At 41.0% G+C, this 27,717-nt stretch overlaps 1 protein-coding gene and 1 pseudogene across 2 annotated transcripts; one reads left to right on the plus strand and one right to left on the minus strand.

The window, feature by feature from the left end:
• Positions 1–26,942, minus strand: LOC146620876 (TNF receptor-associated factor 2-like). Of its 2 annotated transcripts, none has more exons than XM_085367108.1 (11): positions 26,914–26,942; positions 26,595–26,789; positions 21,763–21,841; positions 21,322–21,420; positions 7,737–7,898; positions 6,740–6,814; positions 6,537–6,611; positions 3,173–3,655; positions 1,438–1,615; positions 1,175–1,323; positions 1–219 (listed from the first exon to the last, which is right to left on the minus strand). In XM_085367108.1, the coding sequence occupies exons 1-11, from the start codon at positions 26,940–26,942 to the stop codon at positions 1–3; spliced, it is 1,743 nt and encodes a 580-aa protein (XP_085223234.1). The 2 variants fall into 2 exon arrangements, with proteins under 2 accessions (XP_085223234.1, XP_085223235.1); XM_085367109.1 differs by lacking the exon at positions 26,914–26,942 and having other exon boundaries at positions 3,173–3,355; positions 3,569–3,655; positions 26,595–26,782.
• LOC146620877 (uncharacterized) lies at positions 20,244–21,002 on the plus strand (annotated as a pseudogene).
• Positions 26,943–27,717: the final 775 nt, after the last annotated feature.

Raw genomic sequence — 27,717 nt, forward strand, 5'->3', positions numbered from 1 at the left:
CTAAAGGCCTGTTAGGTCTACAATGGCTTTGATGAAAATGGTGTCATCACGTATATAGGAGTTTTTAGAGTCCAGCTTTGAGAGCGGACAGAAGAGCGGACAACCACTGGCGATGTTCATGTCGCTGACAGGCCTCTGGAAGGATGAGGATGAAATGTCAGGCCTGAAGGCATCAATTATGTGCTCCCTGTTGTTCTGGTCGAGCAGCATAAGGGTGACCTGTGCAGACGTTAGGAGTGCAGAAGTGTAATTACTCTCACAAGAAAAAACAATGACGTTGTTCAAGTAGATTTATGCATAAAAGCCCACCACTTAATGCCCAATCATTTCTCTGGAAAGCTGCCTTGACCTCAGCCACTGACATTAAGAATGTAGGTTTTAAAGACCTTGTTCCTTTCATTGACATGCGCTAATAAGTTCAAATTCTCAGAATGCAATTTCTGATTAAAGATTTTTAATGTGTGTTTACAGCAAACATGAACCAAAGTTTTGCCTTCTGTAACTCATGCAAATACACTTGCTCTAATGTTTTTGGAAATACTTGGTCACAACAGCCAATGGGAAGACATCCAACAATGTACATTAAGTTACAGTACACATTTTTAGAGCTCTTAATAAAAACACTAGTTTAATCATACAGCACAAGATGGCCACAATAACCATATCTTGTTTTTGTATGCCAGTGCCATCAGGAACACAGCTTCCATTTCCTTCGTCCGGTGCAAATTTGTCTCTTTGCATCTAATTTGTATTTGCATTTGTATCCGATTTGCTTTTTGCTAGCCGATGTTGCCTCATTCAAAACTGACAATGATCACTTCCACCAGTGCAGAGGCCATGTTTGAACATAAAATTGCAGAAAAAAAATGTTTGGTAACTTTGGACCTCTGCCTCAGATTTCTGGATAAATGTGGAAAAACAATCAACGGATTGTTTCTAATTTAATCTTTGCATTTTCTGCTAATCTTCACAGATACAGAATATTTAATCCTGAAGAAATAAAGTTTAATTACATGATTCATGTTTAAGTACTTATGGGACCTGTGTGAAAATCTGATAATGTTTGACTTCATATTTATGTATAACTATAAAATCTCAACTTTTTCCTGTAACTAATGTTGTATGGAAAACATGCAGGATTTCATACATGCAACATGAATGATAAAGCTCTCACCTTTTGATTAAAAGGCCACTTGAGGAGTGCATCACTGTGTCCTCTCATCACCACAAAGAACAAAGACAGGTGGGTGCCTCGCCCCGTCCCATCACCATTCAGGTAGATCCGCAAGCACATCTTGTAGCCATATTTACTGGTATAAAAGGCTGGAAATTATTAACATCAGTACATTAAATAATAACACTAATAATCAAGTGTCATGTTACTTCCATCAGGAAGTGGAAATCCTTAATCAGGAATTCATCGTGTAATGTGGTTACCAGGAGAGAACATAGCAGGGGCCCGGCCAGCCACAGCATCCTGCCTCTTCTTGGTGAAATCAGAGATCTTCCAGACAAATATGCCGTCATAAGTGGCTGCGGACATTTCTCTCATTTTCCCCTCCATCTCCACGATGGACAGGTCCCTCAGGCTCACCGTTCTCTCCAGCTGACGAACCTGCAGCACAACACAAAAATGTCACGTTTTTAATTTAGCTTAATATGACACCTTTGAAGAAGTGCCAGCAATGCCAATACTCCGTGAGTGTGTAGGGCAATGTTCTTTTTTTTAGCAAAGATAAGAATTTTTACTGTAACACAATAATATAAAACACATCTGAAAGATATTTTGGTAGTGATAAAGTGATCTAAAAAAAAAAAAAAGTTTTCTTTCTGTTACAAAATAGAAAGAAAACGGCAAATGAACCATTTAAGAAGAGATCAACGTAAAACAACATTAAGTATGAGGGAAAAGCAGCAATAAAAAATTTCAAAGCAAATATAAAATAACAAAAAAAGAAAAAAAGGAAAATAATCACAACACAGAAATAAATCAAAGTGCAGGCATAAAAAGCCAATCTGATCTTGTCGGGAAGAATGTTTCAAAGAATCGGCAGCCTGATAAAAAAAATTCTGATGTGGTTATGAGTCAAGACTGTGGAATGAGTGGCTGAGTCCTAGCTGAGGACCTCAAGTTAAGACCAAGGCCACACAGTGTCAGGAAATGTTCGATATGCAGTGCAAGCCCAGAGTGGACTTTAAAAGTCAAAAATCATTTGTAAAATGAACAGGAGTTATTCTTCCCTTGACTTGGTTTTGTTCAGTCTGGCTGATGGTGATGAAGGCGTGATGATTTGGGCTTACTTTGAGGCATAAGATCTTGTAGTCATTGAATCAACTGCAAACTACTTGGCATACAAAAGTGTTTCAGAGTCAAATGTGAGACATTTGTCCAGCAGCTAAAGCTTGGCTGAAACTGGCTCATACAACAATGGTGCCATGCAAATCTACATCAGAATTGGATAAAAAATAAAGGAATCAAAGCACTTTAATGCTCAGTCCAAACTCCAATCCAACTGCAGAACCTTAAGAGCTGTAAATAAACAAATAACTGCAAATCTGATTGAACTGAAGCAATTTTTAAAGAGTCATGTGACAGTCACAAAAAGATGACTTCAAGTTTTTGTCACTAAAGGTGGTTCTACAACTTATTAAATAATGGGATGTACTCAAGACTTTCACAGGAGTCTACACAGTCTTGTGAGATATATATATACACATATATACACACACATATATATATATACATATATACACACACACACACATATATACATATATACACACGTATATATACACACATATATACATATATACACACGTATATATACACATACATATATATATATATATATATACATATATATTTATTTATTTATTCATTTATTTATTCATTTATTTATTTTTAAATCACTTGACCCATCAGAAACGACCTGGCCATGGTTTATGAATTATTTTAAAGTGCTAACTAATGATAACAGGGTACAGGCATTTCAGAGAGACGGAAGACTCATCAATGCGTTTAGCCGCTGAGGCATCCTAATGACTTGTACTGTGGACTGCAAAGGGCAGTAAATAGGCCACAGTGAAAATCTTTACAAAAGATAATGTTTACTCTGTGGTAAAGTCAAGGGATGCATTGAGGATGTTCACAGGTCATGTGTCATTTTAACACCTTGTTATTGAGGATTTCAATCTTGTCCTGATCCAGTCTGTGTTGGCGGTTGTAGGCCTCCATGGTAGTGCAGGAGCGCTCCATCTCGCGGTTGAGGACGCAGACAATGTTTTCGAAAGTGCTCACTTTGAGCTCCAGCTCCTGGCAGCGCCGGCTTAGCTCAGCCACTCTGGTTTTTTCACTCTGTAGCTGCAGTTCCAAAGCGGCACCCATGGCACTGGGCAGCGGGGTGAAGGATGTGGTTAGGGTCGGGGCACATGCTCCCTGCACAGGAGCTGCAACACACCCACCCAGCTGGCTCATCTTGAGTTCCAGATCCCTGAGGGACTGGTGGAGCTCCTGCAGCTTCTGGCTGGCCACCTCCAGGCTTTGGGGTTGCAGGCTCTCCAGGCTCACCTTGATGCCCATGATGAAATGCAGAAGCAGGTTAAGGTGTTCATACGAACACTGGCGCTCATGGTCATGGATCTTCTCTTTCTCCACCTTGGAATGAATGGAAGATAAAAGCAGAAACACATTAGGAAACTAAACAAAATCCTTTATTGTGTATTATGATGATGTGAAACACTGCCACCACAGAAGAAAATAATAATACGAGCACAAAGCAAATAATAGAGAAATTAATGGATATATACACTATACAAAGTATTCACAGCTGTAACTGTTCAGATTTAAGAGATTGCACAGAAAAACATTTGCATATTACATTAAATAGATTAGCTACATCTAATAAAATGTAAATTTAATCAGGTTAAATACAACTCTAATATGTAAACTAAGTCCTTTTTTTTCCTGAAAAAGACTTTTTTGGATGACGTGGAATAGATTTTTGATCATTTCCTTTATTTTTGTTTGGCTTCATTTTATTTGTGTGCTTTGCTAATAATGTTAAAAATTGAGTATAAAGGCATCCTAAGTGGTCTTGAACACACAAGTGTTCAGATCTTTATCTTTTGATAAATATGGACAATAGTGAGTGAAAGAATTACTCACAGATGAACCAAAAATCCAGTATGTTTCGCAACTCAGCATGTCAATGCCTAGATAACTATAGTTCATTTACTAGTTAACAATCCTGTATCTTAATCTTATTTTTAAAGTTCAATCGCTGCTAACCATCCATCCCTTGCCATTCCTGTTTGTTGTTTCCCTAGTGACAAGCTGATATCTGTTGTTGTAGCAGTAAATGTGAGAATATCTTACCCATCCTGGCACGTCCACATTGACTACCTGTTCAGTATAACAACTGACTAATTGGGCTAGCTCTTGGAAACTGGGACTAGAACTTAGACTCAGTAACAGCTCCCAACTTTAGAACAGAACAATAACAGTGTTCGTATTGAGTCTAAAAACATACATTTTATTAATGGACTAGAATAATTCTTTATTTTCATTGTACATGTACAACAAAATTGTGGAACGTACCACGTTCCCAAATTAGGCTTAACTTAAAACTAGTACTGAAATCATGTTGAATCATTTTTTTCTTTATTGTTTTTAATTGGCTTGTTCAAATGGTTAGACTTAAGATCTGAGACTTTGCTTCAGATTCTTAACGGCAGATCACTGGGTCTGTGAGAAACTTGATTTAAGATGCACTAGATCAGCAACCAGTTAGGAACAGGCTGCAAGCTGCAACAAAATCATCTACTGCCAATGTTTTGTTGGCAGATTCCACAGCTGGTGGTTCAGATAGAATCCAGTTTGGAAGCAGTGGCTAGAATGCCATATAACACATCAAACTCAAGGCCTGCAGCCCAAATGTGGCCCGCCAAATCATTTATATGGCCCACAGGAGCTTGTGCATGATTGTCTTAAAATAAGTTTACTATATGCTGCTTAAAAGCGCACATTGACCATAAACTACATCTCCCACAATGCCCCCGGTACTGGGGGCAAGAGTGATGTACTGCCAGATCTGTTATTTAAATATACGTGTGGTATCCACAGAAACTCCGCTAAAAACTCATAAATCCATTTCAACGATCACCAAAAAGCCAAAACAGCACAAGATTAAAGAGCAGGTAAACAGATTCCGCAAAAAGATGTAAACACAAAGTGTGGATCCCACGTACAGGACATGCCCTTTGGGTGCAAAAAGCCGACATTTCACAGATTGCGAAACTTCAGATTTCTTCACTCTCCAACCAAAACTCACTCAACCAGCAAGAAGACAAGATCACGATCACGTTTGAAAAACATTATAATGAATTCTCACTTTCTTTCTTTCCCTCTTTCCCTCACCACCATCTCTCCGTGTGCTTTGAGACTAGTTTCCCATCACAACTCTCTATTTTCTGCCTTACTTGCTTGCTTATTATGCACCTGTCTACCGTTGTGTACAGTGTTGTCAGCAACTGTTTTTGTTTTCCAAAAAAAAAATAACACCTGACAAGAAAGTCTCATTTCTGCTACTCAGTGCCAAATAAATTTCAACGGTCACAATTTATGCCAAACAGCAAACCGCTTAGCTATGTGTCTAATAAAACCTCTGTAACTTTGTGAAAAACACAAAAGTTTATGTTTTTCACTTTCTACTATTAAAATCTCTGATTTTTATGACTACAGTTAAAAAACAACAACAAAATGGACAATCTGGACAATGAGCTACCAGAATTTGTAATTTTACACACTTTTTTCTTACTATTTAAGCCTGCCATATAACACTAATTGTGACATGGACATTATTAACAACTAGTAATAATAATACCAGTTGTTAACAGCAGTCCAACAACTTTCTTCATTCATCATTTATATTTTCACTCAGTATTTATAATAATTCAATACATTTCTATCAGAGCCTGTCACAAAGAAGGTTATCAACACACTTTTCAGCATAGTTTTTGTTGTGGAAATGAGCCCTGTCTCTACTGATGTGAGCCTACATCAGTGAAAGGATGAATGCTGCAATCAAAATTTTATTGTGTATAAACCAACTGTCCTTTAGAGAAAGTCTTAAAAACCCAATAGCTGAATACTTCGTATAGGCACTGTGCTAATATACAAACAGGCTTCCTACTCAACATCACAGTATTTGCATACAGGTGGGTAGCAACCAACTCTTCAACTGCTGAATAATATAATACCTTGGCTTTACATTATATGCAAACCACTGCGGAATATTCATACACTTTTTTAATAGAGATTTTACACTGCCCAACCTTTGTCAAATTATGGTTATTTTAGTAAAGAAATAAGGTACTTACATTTTGTTGTTTTAGTTAAAACTGTTGGAAAAATTTAGTCTGCTACATGGAAGATTTAGTTGAATTTTGCCAAGGTATTAAATGATTCAATAGTTATGATGTTAACAGGTGATCAGGTGATACACATACAGCAAATTCTGACAAAAATGTCTACTTACAGACGTATCGCAGCCAACAACATGAAATCTGCATGGAGCTTTAAATTTACTGCAGAACTTAATATGGTCCACATACTGCAAAACAAAAAATATGAAAGAAGCTAATGATCTGTAGAATACGGTGTAGAATTTGATCCCTAGCTAAATGGCAAATGAGATTAATCTAACAGAATTATGAAAAAAAATTTAAATCTCTGCAGTACCTTTTCTCTGGGGATCTTTTTCTTCGCACAACCTTCACAAATCATTGGATACTTTGGACAGATCTCATCATGAGCCTGAAAAAATAAGTAGATCAGAATAAAAGAAAACACTTCTCGTCCAGCTCCTTGCCTTAACTATTTAACTTAACACCAGTTTAACTATATAGATGCCTTAAGGCATGCAGAGGTAGTTCATACTGATATAAGAAAATTACATAAATTAGCCAAATTAGATGTTATTGTTGTTAGTCCTGTTTGTAGGTGTACAGATGACTATCACTGAAATACCACAATATGGGTGAAAGCTCATTCAGTGGTTACTGAATTTACTCAATGGTCATTTATGAATAGCTTTAAAGGTAAATATATCTTTGTTTTCCTTTTATTTCACTAAAACTATATTTGTATCATATCTGTGTGCTTGAATATGTCTGAGAAGGGTAAATTTAAACCCAAATGTAATGGCACAAAAACAAGTGTTTACGGGTATGTGGTGACAATGAGTCAGCATTTCAATTCAATTCAGTTTTATTTATACAGCACCAAATCACTACATCAGTCGCCTCAAGGTGCTATATTATTGTAAGGTAGACCCTACAATAATACATACTGAGAAAAACCCAACAGTCATATGACCCCCTATGAGCAAGCACTTTGGTGACAGTGAGAAGGAAAAACTCCCTTTTAATAGGAAGAAACATCCGGCAGAACCAGGCTCAGATCATTTCCCATGAAATATTGGACACACTTGCCATATACTTCTACATATCTTATACTTCACTGATGACTAAGTGCTGAGACAAGATGGCCATAAGATAAGGCTGAATACCATGGAAAACGTAATAAGCAAAGGTTGAGATTACAATATTTTATCATATGCATTTAATCACATATACTGCATCATAACATAAACGTCAACTAAATTAGCATCATGTTAATGTTTCAGAATGCAACAGCTCTTTTTATGATGCATTACTGTAACAGAGAGAAGCCTGACCTTGATATTCTTTAACAGGAAGGGTTCTTTGCAGTATTTGCAGTTGAGCGTTCTCTCCGGACACTCTCTCTCATTGTGGCGTTCCTGCTCATTGGCTCTCATGAGCTCTTTACAGGAAGGACAGAGGATGATCATGAAGTCACAGTTGCCCTCGTGGCTGGCCTGTAGGTGACCAAAACAACTTTACATATTGTCCAATTACTGTATGATAAAATTGTTTGTACGGTTAACTTGATGACGTTACAATGAGCAGATATAGTATTATGTTGTATCTCACATGAGGCCAAGTTAAACCCTTTTGAGGTGAGAATACTGACCAGGTAATAAAATAAAATAAAACATGTACAAAAAGTTGTTAAAACCATTTTAGAAGAACATACTCTAATTTTTCAGTTAGAAGTTGCATGACTGAGCCAAGTTCAACACTAGGCAATAGTTCAGTCGACCAGAACAGCCTTAATGAGTAGTCACACTACAGTGGAAAAGCAATCAAGATCCAAGATCTGCCTTACTGCCCCCTGGGAAAATCTCTCTTGTTGCCACATAGAACCCATTCCAGTCACATAAAATGCATCCATCCAAAAAGTGCAAAAGTTCATATGGGTAATGATGAAAAAAATATAAGTGTAAGAGTAAACTCCTGCAAATACAGACATATAAATGGTAAATGGCCTGCATTTGTATAGTGCTTTACTCAGTCTAAGGATCCCAAAGCGCTTTACACTACATTCAGTCATTCACCCATTCACACACACATTCACACACTGGCAATGGTGAGCTACGTTGTAGCCACAGCTGCCCTGGGGCACACTGATAGAGGTGAGGCTGCTGGACACTGGCGCCACCGGGCCCTCTGACCACCACCAGTAGGCAAACATATATACAGTGGGGCAAAAAAGTATTTAGTCAGCCACCGATTGTGCAAGTTCCCCCACTTAAAATGATGACAGAGGTCAGTAATTTGCACCAGAGGTACACTTCAACTGTGAGAGACAGAATGTGAAAAAAAAAATCCATGAATCCACATGGTAGGATTTGTAAAGAATTTATTCGTAAATTAGGGTGGAAAATAAGTATTTGGTCACCTCAAACAAGGAAAATCTCTGGCTCTCACAGACCTGTAACGTCTTCTGTAAGAAGCTTTTCTGTCCCCCACTCGTTACTAGAGATAGCACGATACCACTTTTTTATGTCCGATACCGATACCGATATCATAAATTTGGATAACTGCCGATACCGATATGAATCCGATATAGTGTTTTTTAATAAACAAAACTGTTTTTTAAATATCTTGCTGCATTTTGTATAAGTTCATACTCAAGTTTAAAACAACAACTACACTAAAGCTATTCTGTTATACCTGTATGCAAAAAAAAAATTTCATAGTACAGCAATACTGATCAATCTAATAAACTTAAACCTACACCATCCTCCCTATTCTGGTATTTTAAAGAGTACTTAGCATAAATATTAAGCAACCTAACTAATAGGGTTCCAACTCCCAGCAACAACAAAAATAAATAAATAAAAAATAGGGAACCACCCCTCACGCTCCAACTCATGATGCTTAATCGACGTAATCAACCTTAATTTGATGCAGTGTGAAAAAAAATGCACAGAAATCAATTATTTTTCAAGAAATATTAAATAGATTCAACATCTTTCTTCAACAAAATTGCAGACTGCACAGATGGTACCTTCCCAAAGGAAAAAGTACTATAGCTTACTAGGGTATATATATTAGACTTAATAGTTACTATATACAGTAATTGACTTCTATTCATTTTACATCAAATTAAAACTTTGGGTGTAAGATAATTATTTATTAAAAGCTAGACATTTTAAATGAGAATAAGAAAGAAAAGTATGTCTTTGTGCCCCCTTTTCCCTGTTAATGCCCTATCGGCCCCCCTGGCTAAACTTTGCTAGATCCGCCCCTGCACAGTTACCAGCGTCAGCTACGTAGAAAAAGATCCTCGAGTAGAAAGTAATATTAAATAAATTCTAACAACAGCTGATCAAGCTTAAACGTGCTGCTGTTGTTTATCCGCTGGTTTCCTCTTTCTGGTGCAAAGTGGGCCAAAAGCAAACTAGAGACACGGACTCGCGACAGAAAAGCCGATCAGCTGATCGTTAAGCAGTTTCATGATTGAAGTAGCAGCAAGAAGAGGCAGTCGCTCCATATATCGCTTGTTAAGCTTAACGCAGGAATGCTTTACAAACATTCAGAGATGGACTTACACACTTGCTTTACTTCTCTTGGGATAACTTTGTCGGAGATGAAATGCCGGGTTGCTAGCGAAGCTCCAAATGCTATCCAGACCACTGACAGGTCGGCATGCCACAGCCGCTCTATCACGTGATGCATACTGCTCCGACGTGCTAACGTTCTGAGGTGAGTTACGGTGTGTTGCAAGTTTTGTGAGGTGCTTTCGTGATATTTAATGGATCGGATTACATTTTTTATTTTTCTCCGATATCCGATCCAGTAATTTAGGTCAGTATCGGACCGATACCGATACGTAATATCGGATCGGTCCATCTCTACTCGTTACCTGTATGAATGGCACCTGTTTGAACTCATCATCTGTATAAAAGACACCTGTCCACAGCCTCAAATAGTCAGACTCCAAACTCCGCCATGGCCAAGACCAAAGAGCTTTCGAAGGACACCAGGAAAAGTATTGTAGACCTGCACCAGACTGGGAAGAGTGAATCTACAATAGGCAAGCAGCTTGGTGTGAAAAAATCAACTGTGGGAGCAATCATCAGAAAATGGAAGACATACAAGACCACTGATAATCTCCCTCGATCTGGGGCTCCACGCAAGATCTCATCCCGTGGGGTCAAAATGATCATGAGAACGGTGAGCAAAGATCCCAGAACCACACGGGGGGACCTGGTGAATGACCTGCAGAGAGCTGGGACCAAAGTAACAAAGGTCACCGTCAGTAACACACTACAACGGCAGGGAATCAAATCCCGCAGTGCCAGACGTGTTCCGCTGCTGAAGCCAGTGCATGTCCAGGCCCGTCTGAAGTTTGCCGGAGAGCACATGGATGATACAGCAGAGGATTGGGAGAATGTCATGTGGTCAGATGAAACCAAAGTAGAACTTTTTGGTATAAACTCAACTCGTCGTGTTTGGAGGAAGAAGAATACTGAGTTGCATCCCAAGAACACCATACCTACTGTGAAGCATGGGGGTGGAAACATCATGCTATGGGGCTGTTTTTCTGCCAAGGGGACAGGACGACTGATCCGTGTTAAGGACAGAATGAATGGGGCCATGTATCATGAGATTTTGAGCCAAAACCTCCTTCCATCAGTGAGAACTTTGAAGATGAAACGAGGCTGGGTCTTCCAACATGACAATGATCCAAAACACACTGCCCGGGCAACAAAGGAGTGGCTCCGTAAGAAGCATTTGAAAGTCCTGGAGTGGCCTAGCCAGTCTCCAGACCTCAACCCCATAGAAAATCTGTGGCGGGAGTTGAAAGTCCGTGTTGCTCGGCGACAGCCCCAAAACATCACTGCTCTCGAGAAGATCTGCATGGAGGAATGGGCCAAAATACCAGCTACTGTGTGTGCAAACCTGGTAAAGACCTATAGTAAACGTTTGACCTCTGTTATTACCAACAAAGGTTATGTTACAAAGTATTGAGTTGTATTTTTGTTATTGACCAAATACTTATTTTCCACCCTGATTTACGAATAAATTCTTTACAAATCCTACCATGTGGATTCATGGATTTTTTTTCACATTCTGTCTCTCACAGTTGAAGTGTACCTCTGGTGCAAATTACTGACCTCTGTCATCATTTTAGGTGGGGGAACTTGCACAATCGGTGGCTGACTAAATACTTTTTTGCCCCACTGTACATACAATATATACTGTACATATATAGATATGTCACAAAACTGGTTATTCCAAATTAACAAATGATACTCAAATCAAATCAAATCACAATCAAATCACTTTTATTGTCACATCACATGTGCAGGTACATTGGTACAGTACATGTGAGTGAAATTCTCGTGTGCGAGCTTCACAAGCAACAGAGTTGTGCAAAACACAATAACGTAAACAAGCAAAATACAAGAATGGCTACATCTGAAACTAATAAATATATGTATAATATATAATAGTATATGCATTTCTGGATGTGTATACTAAATATTTTTCTACGTGTGTGTGTGTGTGTGTGTGTGTGTGTGTGTGTGTGTGTATACACATATTTTACAAATTAAATAGAGTAAACAATAAATAAAATATATAAAAATATACAGAGTTGAGACGTGTGCAAAACAGTGGCATTACTGTACAGTATGGAGTGCATAATGTTGAAGTTCCAGTAGTGAAGCTGAGGTGTCTATGACGTGTTCAGCAGTCTGATGGCCTGGTGGAAGAAGCTGTCTCTCAGTCTGCTGGTTCGGGACCGGATGCTGCAGAACCTCCTTCCTGAGGGAAGTAGTCTGAACAGTTTATGGCTGGGGTGACTGGAGTCCTTGATGATCCTCCCCGCTTTCCTCAGGCAGCGCTTCCTGTAGATGTCTTGGAGGGAGGGAAGCTCACCTCCAATTATCCGTTCAGAGCACCGCACTACTCGCTGGAGAGCTTTGCAGTTGTAGGCGGTGCTGTTGCCATACCAGGTGGTGATGCATCCAGTGAGGATGCTCTCAATGGCACAGTGATAGAAGGTCCTGAGGATGCCAAATCTTTTCAGTCTCCTGAGAAAGAAGAGGCGCTGCTGCACCTTCTTCACTGTTTTGTTTGTGTGTACTGACCACGTAAGATCCTCAGCCAGATGTACACCAAGGAACCGGAAGCTGCTCACTCTCTCCACAGCAGCGCCGTTGATGGTGATGGGGGTGTGTACTTCTCTGCACCTCCGGAAGTCCACTATCAACTCCTTTGTCTTTGCGACGTTGAGTGTGAGATGGTTGTCTTGACACCAGTGGGTCAGGGCGCTGACCTCCTCCCTGTAGGCCGTCTCATCACCGTTGGTGATAAGACCCACCACTGTAGTGTCGTCCGCAAACTTCACAATGATGTTGGAGTTGTTAGTGGCTGTGCAGTCGTAGGTGTAGAGTGAGTATAGGAGAGGGCTCAGTACACACCCCTGTGGAGCACCAGTGTTCAGTGTGATGGGGGATGAGGTGATGCTGCCCAGTCTGACCACTTGGCGTTTGTCAGACAGGAAGCTAAGGATCCAGCTGCAGAGGGAGCTGCTCAGTCCTAGATCCTGCAGTTTCCTGTCCAGCTTCGAGGGAACGATGGTATTGAATGCTGAGCTGTAATCTACAAACAGCATTCTCACATACATGTCTCTCTTCTCCAGGTGTGACAGGGCAGTATGTAGTGTCAGGGCTATGGCATCATCAGTGGACCTGTTGTGGCGGTATGCGAACTGTAGAGGGTCCAGTGAGTCGGGTAGTGCAGAGCAGATGAAGTCCCTGACCAGCTTCTTGAAGCATTTGCTTACGATGGGGGTCAGGGCTACAGGTCGCCAGTTGTTCAGTGAGGAGATGGTGGAGGATTTGGGTACAGGGACGATGGTGGCCATTTTGAAGCAGGCTGGGACTACAGACAGAGAGAGGGAAAGGTTGAAGATGTGTGTGAACACTCCAGCCAGCTGAGCCGCGCATGACTTGAGGACGCGGCCGGGAATCCCGTCCGGACCAGTAGCTTTGCGCGCGTTCACCTTCCTGAAGCACTTCCGCACATCCTCCTCAGACACAGTGTGTGCACTGACGTCATCCGCGGTGCGCACACTGTCCGGTCTCATGGTGTTCGCTGTGTCGAATCTAGCGTAGAATACGTTTAGATCCTCACACAGAGAGGCCGTGGTCTGCGGTGTGCTGGTTTTCCCTCTAAAGTCTGTGATCGTGTTTAGTCCCTGCCACATACTACTGGTTCAATGTCATCATTTCAGAATGCATTGGTTCTGCTCGGCTGGTTCCACTCTCCGTTTACATCATTGATTTAAAAAAAATAACCATCTGTTGTCACCACAGGTATAATTAATTACTTAATTTCTTTCAATTAGAGCTGGGCGATAGAACGATAACAATATGTATTGTGAAATAACTTTTTCTTGATAGAAAAATTAAACTATTGCGATAGGCCTCATCTCGCTTGTCCTCTTAAAAAAAAAAAAAAAGGACAGCCAATGCAAATTAAGTAGTGCAGAGCCGAACCAATCACAGCCGCAGCGTCACGTCACGTGACTTGTTACGTACAGCACAAGTGCCAAGCCGCACATGTGTATTTGTTTGGGAAGCAGCCAGCCGCCGTGCCGCTTGGGTAATGGAGGAAATGAGTGTGCTGACTAGAGAAAAATCAACCGAGAGCGTGACCGAAGGTTACCGAAGAGAACACAGATGATGGTTCCAATGCCGGAGAGATTGCCGGAAGAGCCATAGAAGTTCCGTAGTGTGAAGGTGTATAGGATAAAGGTCTAATCATCTCTTAGTTTAGTCAGATTGCACAGAGTGTATATATTTGTTAATAATTTGAATCATTTTGGATAAGGATAAGTGTAAGATAATGGGGAATTTCAGTTTTTACTTTATAATTTGTTTAGCGTAAGATTTACAGTTAAATTGTATTTTTTCTTGCCTTATTTAATTTGTACGTACTGTTCCTTTAACACACGGTAACTGTGCACGGGGGGAGTGTTCGCGACAGGCAGTGTGGAGCTACGGGGGCTCTTTTCTGGAAGCGCTGGGTGAGAGAGTATTTGCCTCAGCTTCAGACACGGCAGAAGTGGACACGGGTGTCTAGGAACTTTGTGCCTGGAGACATCGTTTTGCTCGTGGACGAAACAGCACTGAGAAACTCTTGGCTCATTGGTAGAGTCACTCAAGCCATGCCGGATGAACATGGCCTTGTTTGCAGGGTTCGTGTGAAGACCAAGACCAGTGAACTCGATAGACCGATCACTAAGGTCTGTCTGCTCCTAGAAGCAGTATGAGTCAGTGGTAAAGGCTGGACTCCCACGGTATGTCATGTACTGGTGACCTCTGACATCAGAAGAAAGAAGAAATTATGTTCTAAGGACTGAATGCCTATGTTGTTGAACTTGATCATTGTGCCAAATTGTTAATAATTGTTTATAAGTTTATAGAACAATTAGCGGTCGGGAATGTATAGGATAAAGGTCTAATCATCTCTTAGTTTAGTCAGATTGCACAGAGTCTATATTTCTTAATAATATGAATGATTTTGGATAAGGATAAGTGTAAGATAATGGGGAATTTCAGTTTTTACTTTATAATTTGTTTAGCGTAAGATTTGCAGTTAAATTGTATTTTTTCTTGCCTTATTTAATTTGTACGTACTGTTCCTTTAACACACGGTAACTGTGCACGGGGGGAGCGTTCGCGACGGGCAGTGTGGAGCTACGGGGGCTTTAACTAGCTGTGGAGAAAAACTGTTTCTTACCGTGTTTGCAGTGTACAGGAACATTCAAATGGATCACTGTATTTCAAACTGTGGAAATAAATGTTTGCCTGTTTGTTTTTCAACTACAAGCGGACTTTGTGGATTATGTTCAACTGCACTAAGACACGCGTACGGCCCGACTACCAGCTAGTGCTTCCGCGGTAATAGAAGGTATTTCGGCTATTTCAAGTCTGACAAAAAACAGAGTAGCGCACACTGTTGTGCCAAAAGCAAGTCTGGAAATACAATAAAGCGGTGCATGCTCAATCTCTGACTGGAAGCGCTAATTCGTCATTCGGCTTTTGTCAGACTAAAGTAACTGTTAAAACTGTTTGAAAAGCTAAGCTATACAACAAGGAGAGATTGAGAATTTCCTTTTAGTTCTCAGTTTATTTGATATTGACAAAAGTTAGTCAATTTTGTCTGTTCTTCTGTAAAACAAACTAGGATTTATTTTTAGAATTAATATTTTGTTTTTAAGTGGAATTGACAATTATTCTGTTTTGTTTGTTGTATTTTGAAACTTAAACGCTTTAGCGGCTGCCTTTTGTGTAGTTTGCAATATTTGCCTTTATTTATCTGAAAAAGTCTCATGTTCCTTAAGTACATCTACCCTGTTGAACTTATTATGGGAAATAAATATTTAAATCAAAACAAGCTGCTGATTATTTCACATTTTACTTGTGAGCAACGGCACATTTAAATCCTACAAATATAGTTATTTGGCTTATATCGTGATATATAGCGTTATCGCCTGAAATGAAAAAAACATATCGTGATATGAAAAAATCTTATATCGCCCAGCTCTACCTTCAATACAAAAATATTTTGTTTGTCATGGCTTACACAAGTAAAATTAACACAGAACTTAAAATGACTATATGAACACAAAAGTCATACCATTTTTTGTGTGCCAGATACTCCTCAACATCATAAAGTGGCTCCTGACAATTGACCATAAGGATCCAAGCCACCAACAATTAAAATTTTATATGAACCATGTCAGAATAAACAATGTATATTACCCAACAGATATTATAAAAACAACACTATAAAGTAGGGGCAGTTTGAAATGCTGATAGAGTGTGTATATATGCTTAGGTCTGTCTCAGTAGTTCAGGATTGGATATGTGACTGGTGAGGGTTGACGGGGGCCTGAAATGGTGAGAGTGTGGGTGAGAGCAACACAGGTCAGTACAGTACCATGGGTGGATTTCAGCAAAACCCACAGCGGGGTGAGCCTGATATACGTGTTGACCAATGAATGGGTGGGTATGTGAACACACAGGTCTCTACAGGTATTCACAGCCAGTAATAAGACACATCTTCCCCTCCTTCAGAGTAACTTGAATCCCAACTCCGTGCCCGTTCTGCTGATTTTGAGGGATCTGATGACTTCCTCATTTTCATCTGTGGCTTTAATCTATTTGCAGCAGGACTGTGTGGGCTCAATTGGCAGGTCATTCACCTGTAGCAGGAGGTTGCGGTACCTCCTGCTACACCTTCTCTCTCTGGGCATAATCTATAGACAGGGTTGTCCCCTATCTGTTCTTTCGCAGTGTAGATGTCCTGTTACCAACAGGGGTCTAAGTTGCACAGGACCTCCTCTTTCAATGAGGTTGTGTACAAGAACTATATCCCCACAATGGAGGGCACGCTTGTCATAAAGTCCTTTACAATAAGAGCTCGTTGCCCGTTTGCATTTGCTATTCAGTATACCTGAATCATTCCTGTCCACTTCTTGGCATAACCACTTGGTGTTTCAGCCTCCTGATCTTTAGAGTCCAAAAAGGAGGTCAATGGGGCGACATAGATGATGGCCATAAAACAAGTAGTAGGGGAAGAGCCCTGTAGCCTCATGCTTTGTACAGTTGTACACATTAATGATATGTGGTAGGTGGTCTTTCCAGTTCTCCTTTTCTTTTTCTCCCAGAGTCCATAGCATTTACAACGCAGTGTGCAATTTAGTCTCTCTGCCAGGTTTCCCCTGGGGCTCTTGAGTGACCAATACCAGATAACTGCCTGAGGGTGATGTTTGGTGGGATATTTGAACCTGGGGATGTAATCATTGAGAGAGAAAAAAACAAAAACAAAAAAACAACAGCGGCTGCCTTGCCAGCTTTGTTTTTGGTTGGGTCGGCCTAGGCACTTATACAGTCCACCCAAGGAGTTATGAAAGCTGTCAAGCACCTTAATTGTTCTACTATGAAACCTTAGTGGTAGGTCTGATCCAATATCAAAAACTAGCTGCATGACCATGAGTCAGTGGAGTCCGAGGGAGGGGGTGTCAGTCGCTCACTGTTTTGTTATTCAAAAGCCGATAATCAACAGAGGTGTAGGGAGCTACGGTTGTTCCTCACACATAAGAATGGGGCAGAACAGGGTGAATCAGACTTAAAAATCCATCTTTTTACCAACAGTTCTTGAAAATCTTCTTTTACCTCAAGCCTTTGAGCTGTGATTGTTTTGGTTTGTGTGGAAACAGTCTTTTGTGTCTCTGGTGGGCCCATCTTAATAAGGTTGGTAACATGCTGAATTGTACCGAGAAGTGTTCTCCTTGGTAGTGTGATCTCTTGTTTTGAGTGGTTAGAGATCGGGACCTTGACACAAGGGTGACTGGAGTTCTGGACCTCCAGAAGGCCATTCCCTGAACTCAGCTGTGCTAGGACACTGTCCTCCTCTGTAGGTTATTACAAAACAAGGGGATCGGAGATGTCAAAGTTTGGGGGTACTCTGCACAACACCTGTACCACTCTTCCAGTTGGAATGAGAATATTGTTTGTCCTACTCTTACTGTAGCTGGGTCACAATATTTACTTGCCCAAACTGGGTGAAACAAACAATGGCCATCACCTGTTCTTCCCCCCATCACAAAGGCATTGCATAAGAGGTTGACAACTGTGGCAATGGCATCACGTAGGGCTGCACGATTTTGCATAAAATGAGAATCACGATTTTTTTGCTTAAAATTGAGATCACGATTCTCTCACGATTTTCTTTTCCAGTATAAACATTTATTGCACTTATTAACTGCACATCGACTTCGTAACAGTTGAGACTGAACATAAAAACAATAAATAAACATAAAAACAACAAATGTCTGACATTTTGTCGTTGCCGCAAAATGTTGTACAGCTTGAAATTCCGTCTCCACCGTTGCTCGACACTGCGTGTATAGAGCAGGTAGTGCAACAATAGAAAAATAGTTGCGGGACGGCACTGTGTAGCGTTTGTCTAGGGTGTTGATCATTTTCCTAAATCCCTCGTTTTGCTCAGTGTTGATGGGAGCCATATCTTTGGTCAGGTGATAAGTAATAGCCTCCGTAATTTCTTTGTGCCTGCGGGAGTTCGACGGGTATAGGGAAGCGCTGTATAAGGGTCCCGTTATTGATGTTTGAGTGGTTGACCGGGACGGATTTTCTCCTGTCACTTTCTCGTCATCCCTGACGTGCTCTCCATTGTTTTTTCCCTGCCAATTTTAGCAGCCAGCTTCTGTATCACGTGGTATTAAGGCTCCGCCCTTGTCATTTGTTGAGCAGGAAGAGTGAGCGCTTGTTTTCATGCAGATTACGTCCCAGATCAAAATGCGGTACAATCGTCGTTGTTAGGTTTTGTATTGTTGATTGTCATTTATGCTTAGAAATATTTAACCATAGATGCTTAGAGGTGTATAATCAATTGTGTAGTGATAAGTTGTGTGATCTTTAACAGGCTACAGAGGCTTGGTGTGCATTCCACACCTACATCCTGGGAGCATGAGAGAGGTCATACCTTCTCTTATTGTTTTATGGTAGGATTAACGTAGTTACGTCTGTTTTAGTCTAAGTGCTTTTTGTGTATAAATGAACTGCTGGACTTCCTTACTGTGTTATCTAGGATGAGGGGGGGTCTACCCTCTTCCTGACCAAGGATGTTTGCTTGTGTGCTTTTATGACCCTTTGATCAGCAGTACCCCCCCCCCCACCCACCCACACACACACACACACACACACACACACACACAGGCAAGGTACTCTTTGTGTGTATGTAGACATCACATGTTAATGAACCTATGCATATTCATGTAACCTCAATAAAAGGACAGTGGTACGGGAGAACGGACGAGAGCAACTGGGGTCAAGTGGAGGAACGGCACTCTGTCCGGTCTCTCCCGTGCACGAGTAACATGAAGAACTTTGCCTATTTGTGTCTTGCTTAGCAGTGTAATTATATTGTCTTCAACGTTCCAGCGGATGGGTTCAAGCTACAAACCTATCAGTCGTCTTCTTTTTTTCCCCTTTTTTTTCCTTTTTTTTTTTTTAAATCGTCATTTGGAAATGAGATCGCACATAAGTATGAATTGAGATCGTGATTTTCTAACAATTAATCGTGCAGCCCCAGCATCACCTTAAAGTTCTTGTCTCTTGATGAGCACATCAGCTCCTAGTAAAGTCTGGGGCAGTGACAGCTGGCTAACCAAGAAGGGGGCTTGAATGGTGAGATTGGGATTGTTATTCCCTGCCAAGTTGACGGTGAGCTCTACCCAACAATCATAGGAGATGTTTTGGACATTAACTGCATAAAGATCAAGGTCTTCATCAAGAAGTTCTTGACGTGGTCTTACTGTATAATTGAGAATGTGGATGTCGGCTGATATGATTTTAGCTGCTTGGGTTCAATGCTTACTGGAAGGCCCTGCTGACAGGCTTCTGGCTTTCGCTTAAAAAAGACTGTCTTGTTTCCCTGAAATTTGGTATGCTTTAAGCATCCCACTGCTTAGTGTCCATGATCTCCACACACAAAACAATGGTTTCATTCCTGCAGGTTTCAGACAATGGGCTGTTTTCCCTCTTCCCCTGCTCTGCCAGCTGTCAAATGGCCTGAAGGTCTCTTTCGTATGTTGTGTCTCTTGTTTTGTTATCACCCTGCCAACCTCATGTTTTGTAGCGTTGTCATCTTTTGGCAGGGGAGTTGTCCTAGTCTACGCTGGATCTGCTTCTCTCTTGTTTGTGCCACAATAACAAAGGACACTAGTTCAATGTTGTCGCTTCCCAAATTTCCTCTGAGGGCCGGGGGATGACATGCTGAACTGTTGTCCTCTTATTGACCAATATAAAGAGCACTGGTCTCTAAATGCTATTGACACCCTTTTCTCAATGAGAAGTCTGGGCCCTGGAGGGACTTTCCCTGCCGGATACACGATGGACGGGTGGCAGACATGGAGGATCGTGTGCCTGGCGGGACTGTCGATTGAGGACGCTGAAGATATCTACCTATTCGGAACCATGATAACAGGGTTCTTGCTGATCGGAGTTGGCTTGGCCCTGGCTTGTTGGAGAATTAAGAAAGCGGAACCGGCTGTTCAAACCCCCCCAAGGCTGCCCGCTGGGATTGAAACGATGGGACGAGGTGCGGCTTCTCAGAAAGGACTCACTGAATGCAGCATGGTTAAGAGCTTGGAGGCGCTAACAGCTGCAGTGAAGGCTCACTGAGTACCTCTGAGCGTACATTGGATTACATCAGGGAAGAATCCACTCGGAACAACACCTCTGGGCGGAAGCTGGATTACATCGCGGATCAGTTGGCTGCGGTCGTGAGGTCTCAGAATCTGCTCTGTGAGCAAAAGACTGAAAAGACCACAGAATTGAAGGTAAATAACATCATGAAGAAACTCGCAGCTATCCAACGGGAGATTGAGAGACCAGTGTCGGTGTCGGAGTGTTAAAAACAGCTTGAAATTCTCATGAGTTGTTTGTAAAAGAAAAATCACCATTATAATGCGGCTACCCCTTTGACGCCAGCTGTGGGCTCAAGGCCGGAGCCGAACAAACACTCCCTGATAACGACTGTCACGATGTTGTGCTGTGGACATTAGGTGCTTTTTGTGCAGAGGAGTTTTTTTGTTTCCTGTTCTCATGCTATCCTACCATGGAAGTACAGCATGAGTAGAGGTCTCTTTTTTTCCTCTTGTACTTTCCCATTGTAGTGTACATTTCAGTGTTTTTTCTGTAACGCTACCAATCTCCGACTTGTATCCCCATGTAATGTCTGTGTTGTGTGTGTAAGGTCGGGGGGGGGTCCCATTTCACTGCAGGGCAACCTGCATGTGGCGAATAAAGCTTTGATTGATTGATTGATTGATTGATTGATTGAAATCACCTCAAATTCTTTGACAGTTCCAGTCCATATGCATCCTTCATTGGGACAGACAGCTGCCAAGGCCTCCACTTCTCTGCGGGCTGCATTGTCAGGGAAAGCCTGGGTGGGAAAAAAAGGAGGTTGTTGTCAGTGTTGTTTGGTTTGCATCTTCAGTTCAGATTAAGCCAGGATGCACCAATTTCATTTTTCAGGGAGATTCAGGACATATGGTCAGAGGATAAAATGGCTATAGCTGTTCCATCTATTGTTGTTACTGCTAAGACCTATAGAGCAGTCACAAAGTTTCTGTTGTGTTGGATCTAAACTGCAGGCCATTAGATTTGAACAGAAACAATGACCATGACATTACAGTGCTTTATAAAAATTCCAAACCAGGCCAAACTCTATTAAGAAAACTGCTAAAAATGCTAATAAAGTGGAACTGTAATAAAATGTACTTACACCACCTTGCTTAAGGATCGAGGTGGGTTCCTCAAACAGGTCTTCTTTGATGCATGCACTGCATTTCTGTGGTCCACAACTTCCAAAGAGAAAAAAAAAACACATAAATAATAAACACTGTGGTAGGGCTGGGCGATATATCGAGTTTTTTAAAAATATCGATATATTTTCATACGAGATATAAGATGTGACAATATCGTTTATATCGATATAGTCTATGTTACGTTATAATTATACTTGTGGAGCCGCAGGTTTGCCTCTCTTTCGTCCACTTTTGTCTCTACGCAACGTTACTCGGCCTGGCCTCTCCTTCACTGAACACAACTCCCCCTCCCCCATAGCTTCACCTGCAGGCAATGACAAGATGAAAGCGGAAAATCTCCGTTAGCGAGTTACCGTGCGTGGGGCTGGATGGCGTCAACGTGTTAGCGAGCTAACCGCGCTAACGAGCTAACCGCGCTAACGACATGCAGCCAGGAGGGGCTGCACGGACTAAAATCCTTTCATTTTCTCAAAAATCGACAGCGCGCCTTATGTATGAATTCTGGTTGTGCTTACTGACCGCGAACCGATTTTATGTGGGACACAGCGCTCAGCAATCTGTCAAAAAATGTTTTAATATGACTTTGCTAAGCTACGGAGCTGCACCACTTGATGGATTGTCGGAGGATTACGGCTACCGAGGAGGAGCCTCGCGGAGTGATACGTACTGTGTGTATAAGGACCACAAATGGCACCTGTTCAGAGACGTGGTGCAGCTGTGAAATCTGTCTCTTTGTTATTATGCTCAGCGTCTATTAGTTTACATTTTGACTGCACAATTGTGAGCTTTTTGTTATGCACAAAAACAACATTGTTTTCTTTTATTTATGGACCATGATTATTTAATAAATGCTGATAATTTATTTTTGAGTAATTTCTTCATGTACATCTACGCTGTATGTAAATAAAAGTGCCCGTGTGACATCTGGGACACAGTGTGACTAAGAACTCTCTTTTTGTTCTTAACTTATGGCTTTAAAAAAAAAAAAAAAAAAATCGAGATATATATCTTATATCGCCATCCAGCTAAAAAATATCGAGATATGAATTTTGGGTCATATCGCCCAGCCCTACACTGTGGCAATGTCAAACTACCATTGAACATTTGGCATACAATGCCTCAGTAAGTATAACATACAGTGGGGCAAAAAAGTATTTAGTCAGCCACCGATTGTGCAAGTTCCCCCACTTAAAATGATGACAGAGGTCAGTAATTTGCACCAGAGGTACACTTCAACTGTGAGAGACAGAATGTGAAAAAAAAAATCCATGAATCCACATGGTAGGATTTGTAAAGAATTTATTCGTAAATCAGGGTGGAAAATAAGTATTTGGTCACCTCAAACAAGGAAAATCTCTGGCTCTCACAGACCTGTAACGTCTTCTGTAAGAAGCTTTTCAGTCCCCCACTCGTTACCTGTATGAATGGCACCTGTTTGAACTCATCATCTGTATAAAAGACACCTGTCCACAGCCTCAAACAGTCAGACTCCAAACGCCGCCATGGCCAAGACCAAAGAGCTTTCGAAGGACACCAGGAAAAGTATTGTAGACCTGCACCAGACTGGGAAGAGTGAATCTACAATAGGCAAGCAGCTTGGTGTGAAAAAATCAACTGTGGGAGCAATCATCAGAAAATGGAAGACATACAAGACCACTGATAATCTCCCTCGATCTGGGGCTCCACGCAAGATCTCATCCCGTGGGGTCAAAATGATCATGAGAACGGTGAGCAAAGATCCCAGAACCACACGGGGGGACCTGGTGAATGACCTGCAGAGAGCTGGGACCAAAGTAACAAAGGTCACCGTCAGTAACACACTACAACGGCAGGGAATCAAATCCCGCAGTGCCAGACGTGTTCCGCTGCTGAAGCCAGTGCATGTCCAGGCCCGTCTGAAGTTTGCCAGAGAGCACATGGATGATACAGCAGAGGATTGGGAGAATGTCATGTGGTCAGATGAAACCAAAGTAGAACTTTTTGGTATAAACTCAACTCGTCGTGTTTGGAGGAAGAAGAATACTGAGTTGCATCCCAAGAACACCATACCTACTGTGAAGCATGGGGGTGGAAACATCATGCTATGGGGCTGTTTTTCTGCCAAGGGGACAGGACGACTGATCCGTGTTAAGGACAGAATGAATGGGGCCATGTATCGTGAGATTTTGAGCCAAAACCTCTTTCCATCAGTGAAAACTTTGAAGATGAAACGAGGCTGGGTCTTCCAACATGACAATGATCTAAAACACACCGCCCGGGCAACAAAGGAGTGGCTCCGTAAGAAGCATTTGAAAGTCCTGGAGTGGCCTAGCCAGTCTCCAGACCTCAACCCCATAGAAAATCTGTGGCGGGAGTTGAAAGTCCGTGTTGCTCGGCGACAGCCCCAAAACATCACTGCTCTCGAGAAGATCTGCATGGAGGAATGGGCCAAAATACCAGCTACTGTGTGTGCAAACCTGGTAAAGACCTATAGTAAACGTTTGACCTCTGTTATTGCCAACAAAGGTTATGTTACAAAGTATTGAGTTGTATTTTTGTTATTGACCAAATACTTATTTTCCACCCTGATTTACGAATAAATTCTTTACAAATCCTACCATGTGGATTCATGGATTTTTTTTTTTTTTTTCACATTCTGTCTCTCACAGTTGAAGTGTACCTCTGGTGCAAATTACTGACCTCTGTCATCATTTTAGGTGGGGGAACTTGCACAATCGGTGGCTGACTAAATACTTTTTTGCCCCACTGTATGACCTTAACTCAACTTTGTCTGAACACTCAAAATACATGCCGTGGTCTTCAAGTATGATGGCACAATACAACAACTATAGGTTGAAAAACAACTAAGAGCTGGAAGAGGGTGAAAATCCAATAAGGCCTACATTTTTCAGATTAGAGCACTATATTTATCTGAAAATAACATAATTGAAAATTTCAAGGTCATTTATAAAGGGGAAAAATACAGAAATGTGATACTTTAAAAGGCACCTATTCTGAATTCTCTAATATTTGGTCAAACCCAATTGTAAACTTTTATTGAAAACAGCCTAAAATCTCTTAGGGAATCTTTCTTGTAGTTTTTTTAAACTAGCCTTCAGGACTAGTTCTCCAGGCTTCTTTAAGGGCTTTCTAAAGCTCTTCTTTGGATGTTGGCTGCCATTCATTTTGCTGCCTGTCAAGATGAGTGTTTCTATAATGCTGAGTTCCAAGCTTTGGGGAGGCTAGTCAATGATAGTCTTCCATTGTGTTTTTCTATCCAGACATGCATTTATTACACAGACAGTTTATTTCAAGTCAGTCTAGTACTGCACATTGTATATTTTACTCTTACAATGGTTAAACATGGTGAAATGATCAAATAGTACCATAAGAATATGTGTAAATCGAAAAGAAAAGCACCTGTGTTACACTTTTTTTGTTGGCTCTGTATAATGTCAGGAGGTGAGGTGTGGTGAGGTACACAGCATTGGAAACAACCACTCTGTGTTTGGAAGGGGCAGCCAATAGGAAGAAACGTGGTTTTAAATGGAGAGGAGATGCAACACATTGCTTTACAGATGAATTGAGGGGCTGGATTAAGGCCCAGGAGTAACACAAATAAGGATCCATTTAAAATACCGGAAAGCTACATTAGTAAAATATTGAGCTCGAAAATAAGCAGAATAGATGCCTTCTTACTTTCAGAAGACTATTTTCTCTTTAATCACTCACACAAACATGATTTGTGTTGAATTTCTTTCATAGGTATATTAATCCAGTTTTATTTTTTATTTTTTTACACCTACAAATGCAAAGAAAGACAAGCATTTGTGAAAAAGTTAGGGTGTGTGTGGGGGGGTGTTGTCCCACCTCCCCCTCTAGGTAAATAAAATGAGCACACTCATTATATCTTAGATTAGATTACACACAATAATTAGTAAAAGTCAGAAGTGAGTGTAGGGCACAGATGGATGTCTAACACCTTAGGATCTGTGAAGTTAAATAACTGATTCATTCTTGAGAAACAAGTCATCTAAAACATAAGTGAAACTGAAATTGCTCTGTGTCATCACACACCTGCGCAGTGTGAGAGAAGAAAACAGGTGAGTCACTACAAAGGTCCACTCGCGGTGCTTTAACCCTGTGTTTTTGTTTCTGTACCACTATAAATCCAGAAATATATACATTTAAAAATGCACTCCTTATTACTGCATTTGAAAATATAAAACATATAAAACAATACTAGTAAGAAATACTAAACATATATAAATCTATGAACAGCTGGTCCTTCTTGAAGCCTGAGTCGTTAGGTCACCCGAATTTTACCTTGAAAAAACTGGCAACTTTATTTTGGCACACTTACTAGACAACAGACGCAGGGAGATAATACATTTTAAAGACACTGAGAGGTGCCAGACCTTCTAGTGAATTCGGCACAATACCGACCTGACAGTACAATAAAGCGCTGTCAGGTTCAACTTCTCGAAATGCACACCCCTGGCTGGCTCCTGTGTCCTGCCGACCCCAGCAGAGGTTAGCAGGACGAGACTACGAGGACACCTAGCCAGTCTATCGCACATAGACAAGTTGAGATATTATTTAGATAAGGACGCTATTCATTTATCACCTGTAGGTTCAGTTTAGCTGTATTTTGTTTGTAATTCAACTCTCTTTGTGCAGGCATACAGCGTTACACGTGTCAATAAATGTTACATGGATAGATATTTGAACGAAGGCTGGTGACGGGATCTGAATGCTTATTTTGGGCTACATATATCTAGCTAGCTCACTAGCATCCAGGACTACTCACCTCACAATTTTGTTGAAACAGAACGAACAAAAGCGGTGACCGCATTGGGCTTGCAGGGGCCTTCTCAGGATTTTCTGACACGAGTTGCACAAATGCTTATCCTCCAGGTTGTTAGCCAAAATTTTCTTTGGGAAGCCCGGTTTGTTACCTTCCAGGGAAGATGGTGGAGACGGCTCCTGTGCAGCCATTATTCCCCTTGAACAATATCGGGGTACTCAGCGGGGTGTGTTCAAGATAGCAAACACAGCTGAATATGACTGTAAAAATACCCGCAAGCAACGACTCATTGCTCTTTAGCAATTTATTAAAGCGTGTATACCTGCTTTGTTTATGAACAAATGACGACATCTAACTCCTCATCTGCATTGACAAACACGTCCAGGCGTTTTCATGTGATAAAAGTGACAGCTGAGGATGCTGCGCTTTACTGTAAGTTGCTACGTCTGCCGCTAGGTGCCGCAAGTCCAAAAGAAGAGCATCTGTGTCATCAGGAAGCTGGCTGGGATAAATTGGACGGTCTAGATTCGACCACCACGACAGCCGCGGCAAGCTAACTGCACTTAATCTCGGAAGTACTATAGTTACGTCTTGAAAATAAAAGCGAAAATCGGCAATCGGTTGTAATGTGAGAAAGTAAAGAAAATGGATCTTGTTCTACCCTAAAGCTGTCTGAAACTGTGCACATCCACGTGGAAAATAACAAAATCATGAGACTTACCAGGTATTGTGTTAATTCTCATTAGTATACACAATTCAAGTGAACTATTGCCCAGACTTCATAAAATAACTAAATTCATAAAATATTCTTTAGTTTGGTTATCGTAATTGTATTTCAACCAAACTCGCTTTCTGGTAAATTAGTATATTAGTATATTAGTATTAGTATTAGTATCTGTAAATTGATTTATTAGCTCATAAATGACCAACACCAAACACGTGGATTTTAGTAGTTACAGTTACCTGACATAAACAGTATAAAAGATTAAAGCTGCATTCTATTTCATGGTAAGTAGGGGGCAACTCCTTTGGTTGCAGTAAGACTTTTAGTTCTATAGAAGTCTATGGGAAAATAACCATCTGTGATGTCAGTAAACACTTTACTGATGACTTTATGGGCTTAGTC

Source organism: Diplotaxodon limnothrissa, linkage group LG12, assembly GCF_057381915.1.
Source record: "Diplotaxodon limnothrissa isolate DT_005_m linkage group LG12, D_limnothrissa_male_GT1.1, whole genome shotgun sequence".
In the NCBI taxonomy this organism is placed as follows: Eukaryota; Metazoa; Chordata; class Actinopteri; order Cichliformes; family Cichlidae; genus Diplotaxodon; species Diplotaxodon limnothrissa.

Excerpts from the sequence above, each read along its gene's own strand:
- LOC146620876 (XM_085367108.1), bottom strand. The coding sequence starts at position 26,942 with ATGTCGTCATTTGTTCATAAACAAAGCAG. Across the intron at positions 6,815-7,736 it reads TCCTGTTAAAGAATATCAAG|GCTCATGATGAGATCTGTCC; the intron begins GTCAGGCTTCTC and ends TTATTTTTTCAG. Across the intron at positions 1,324-1,437 it reads CCCTGCTATGTTCTCTCCTG|CCTTTTATACCAGTAAATAT; the intron begins GTAACCACATTA and ends AATAATTTCCAG.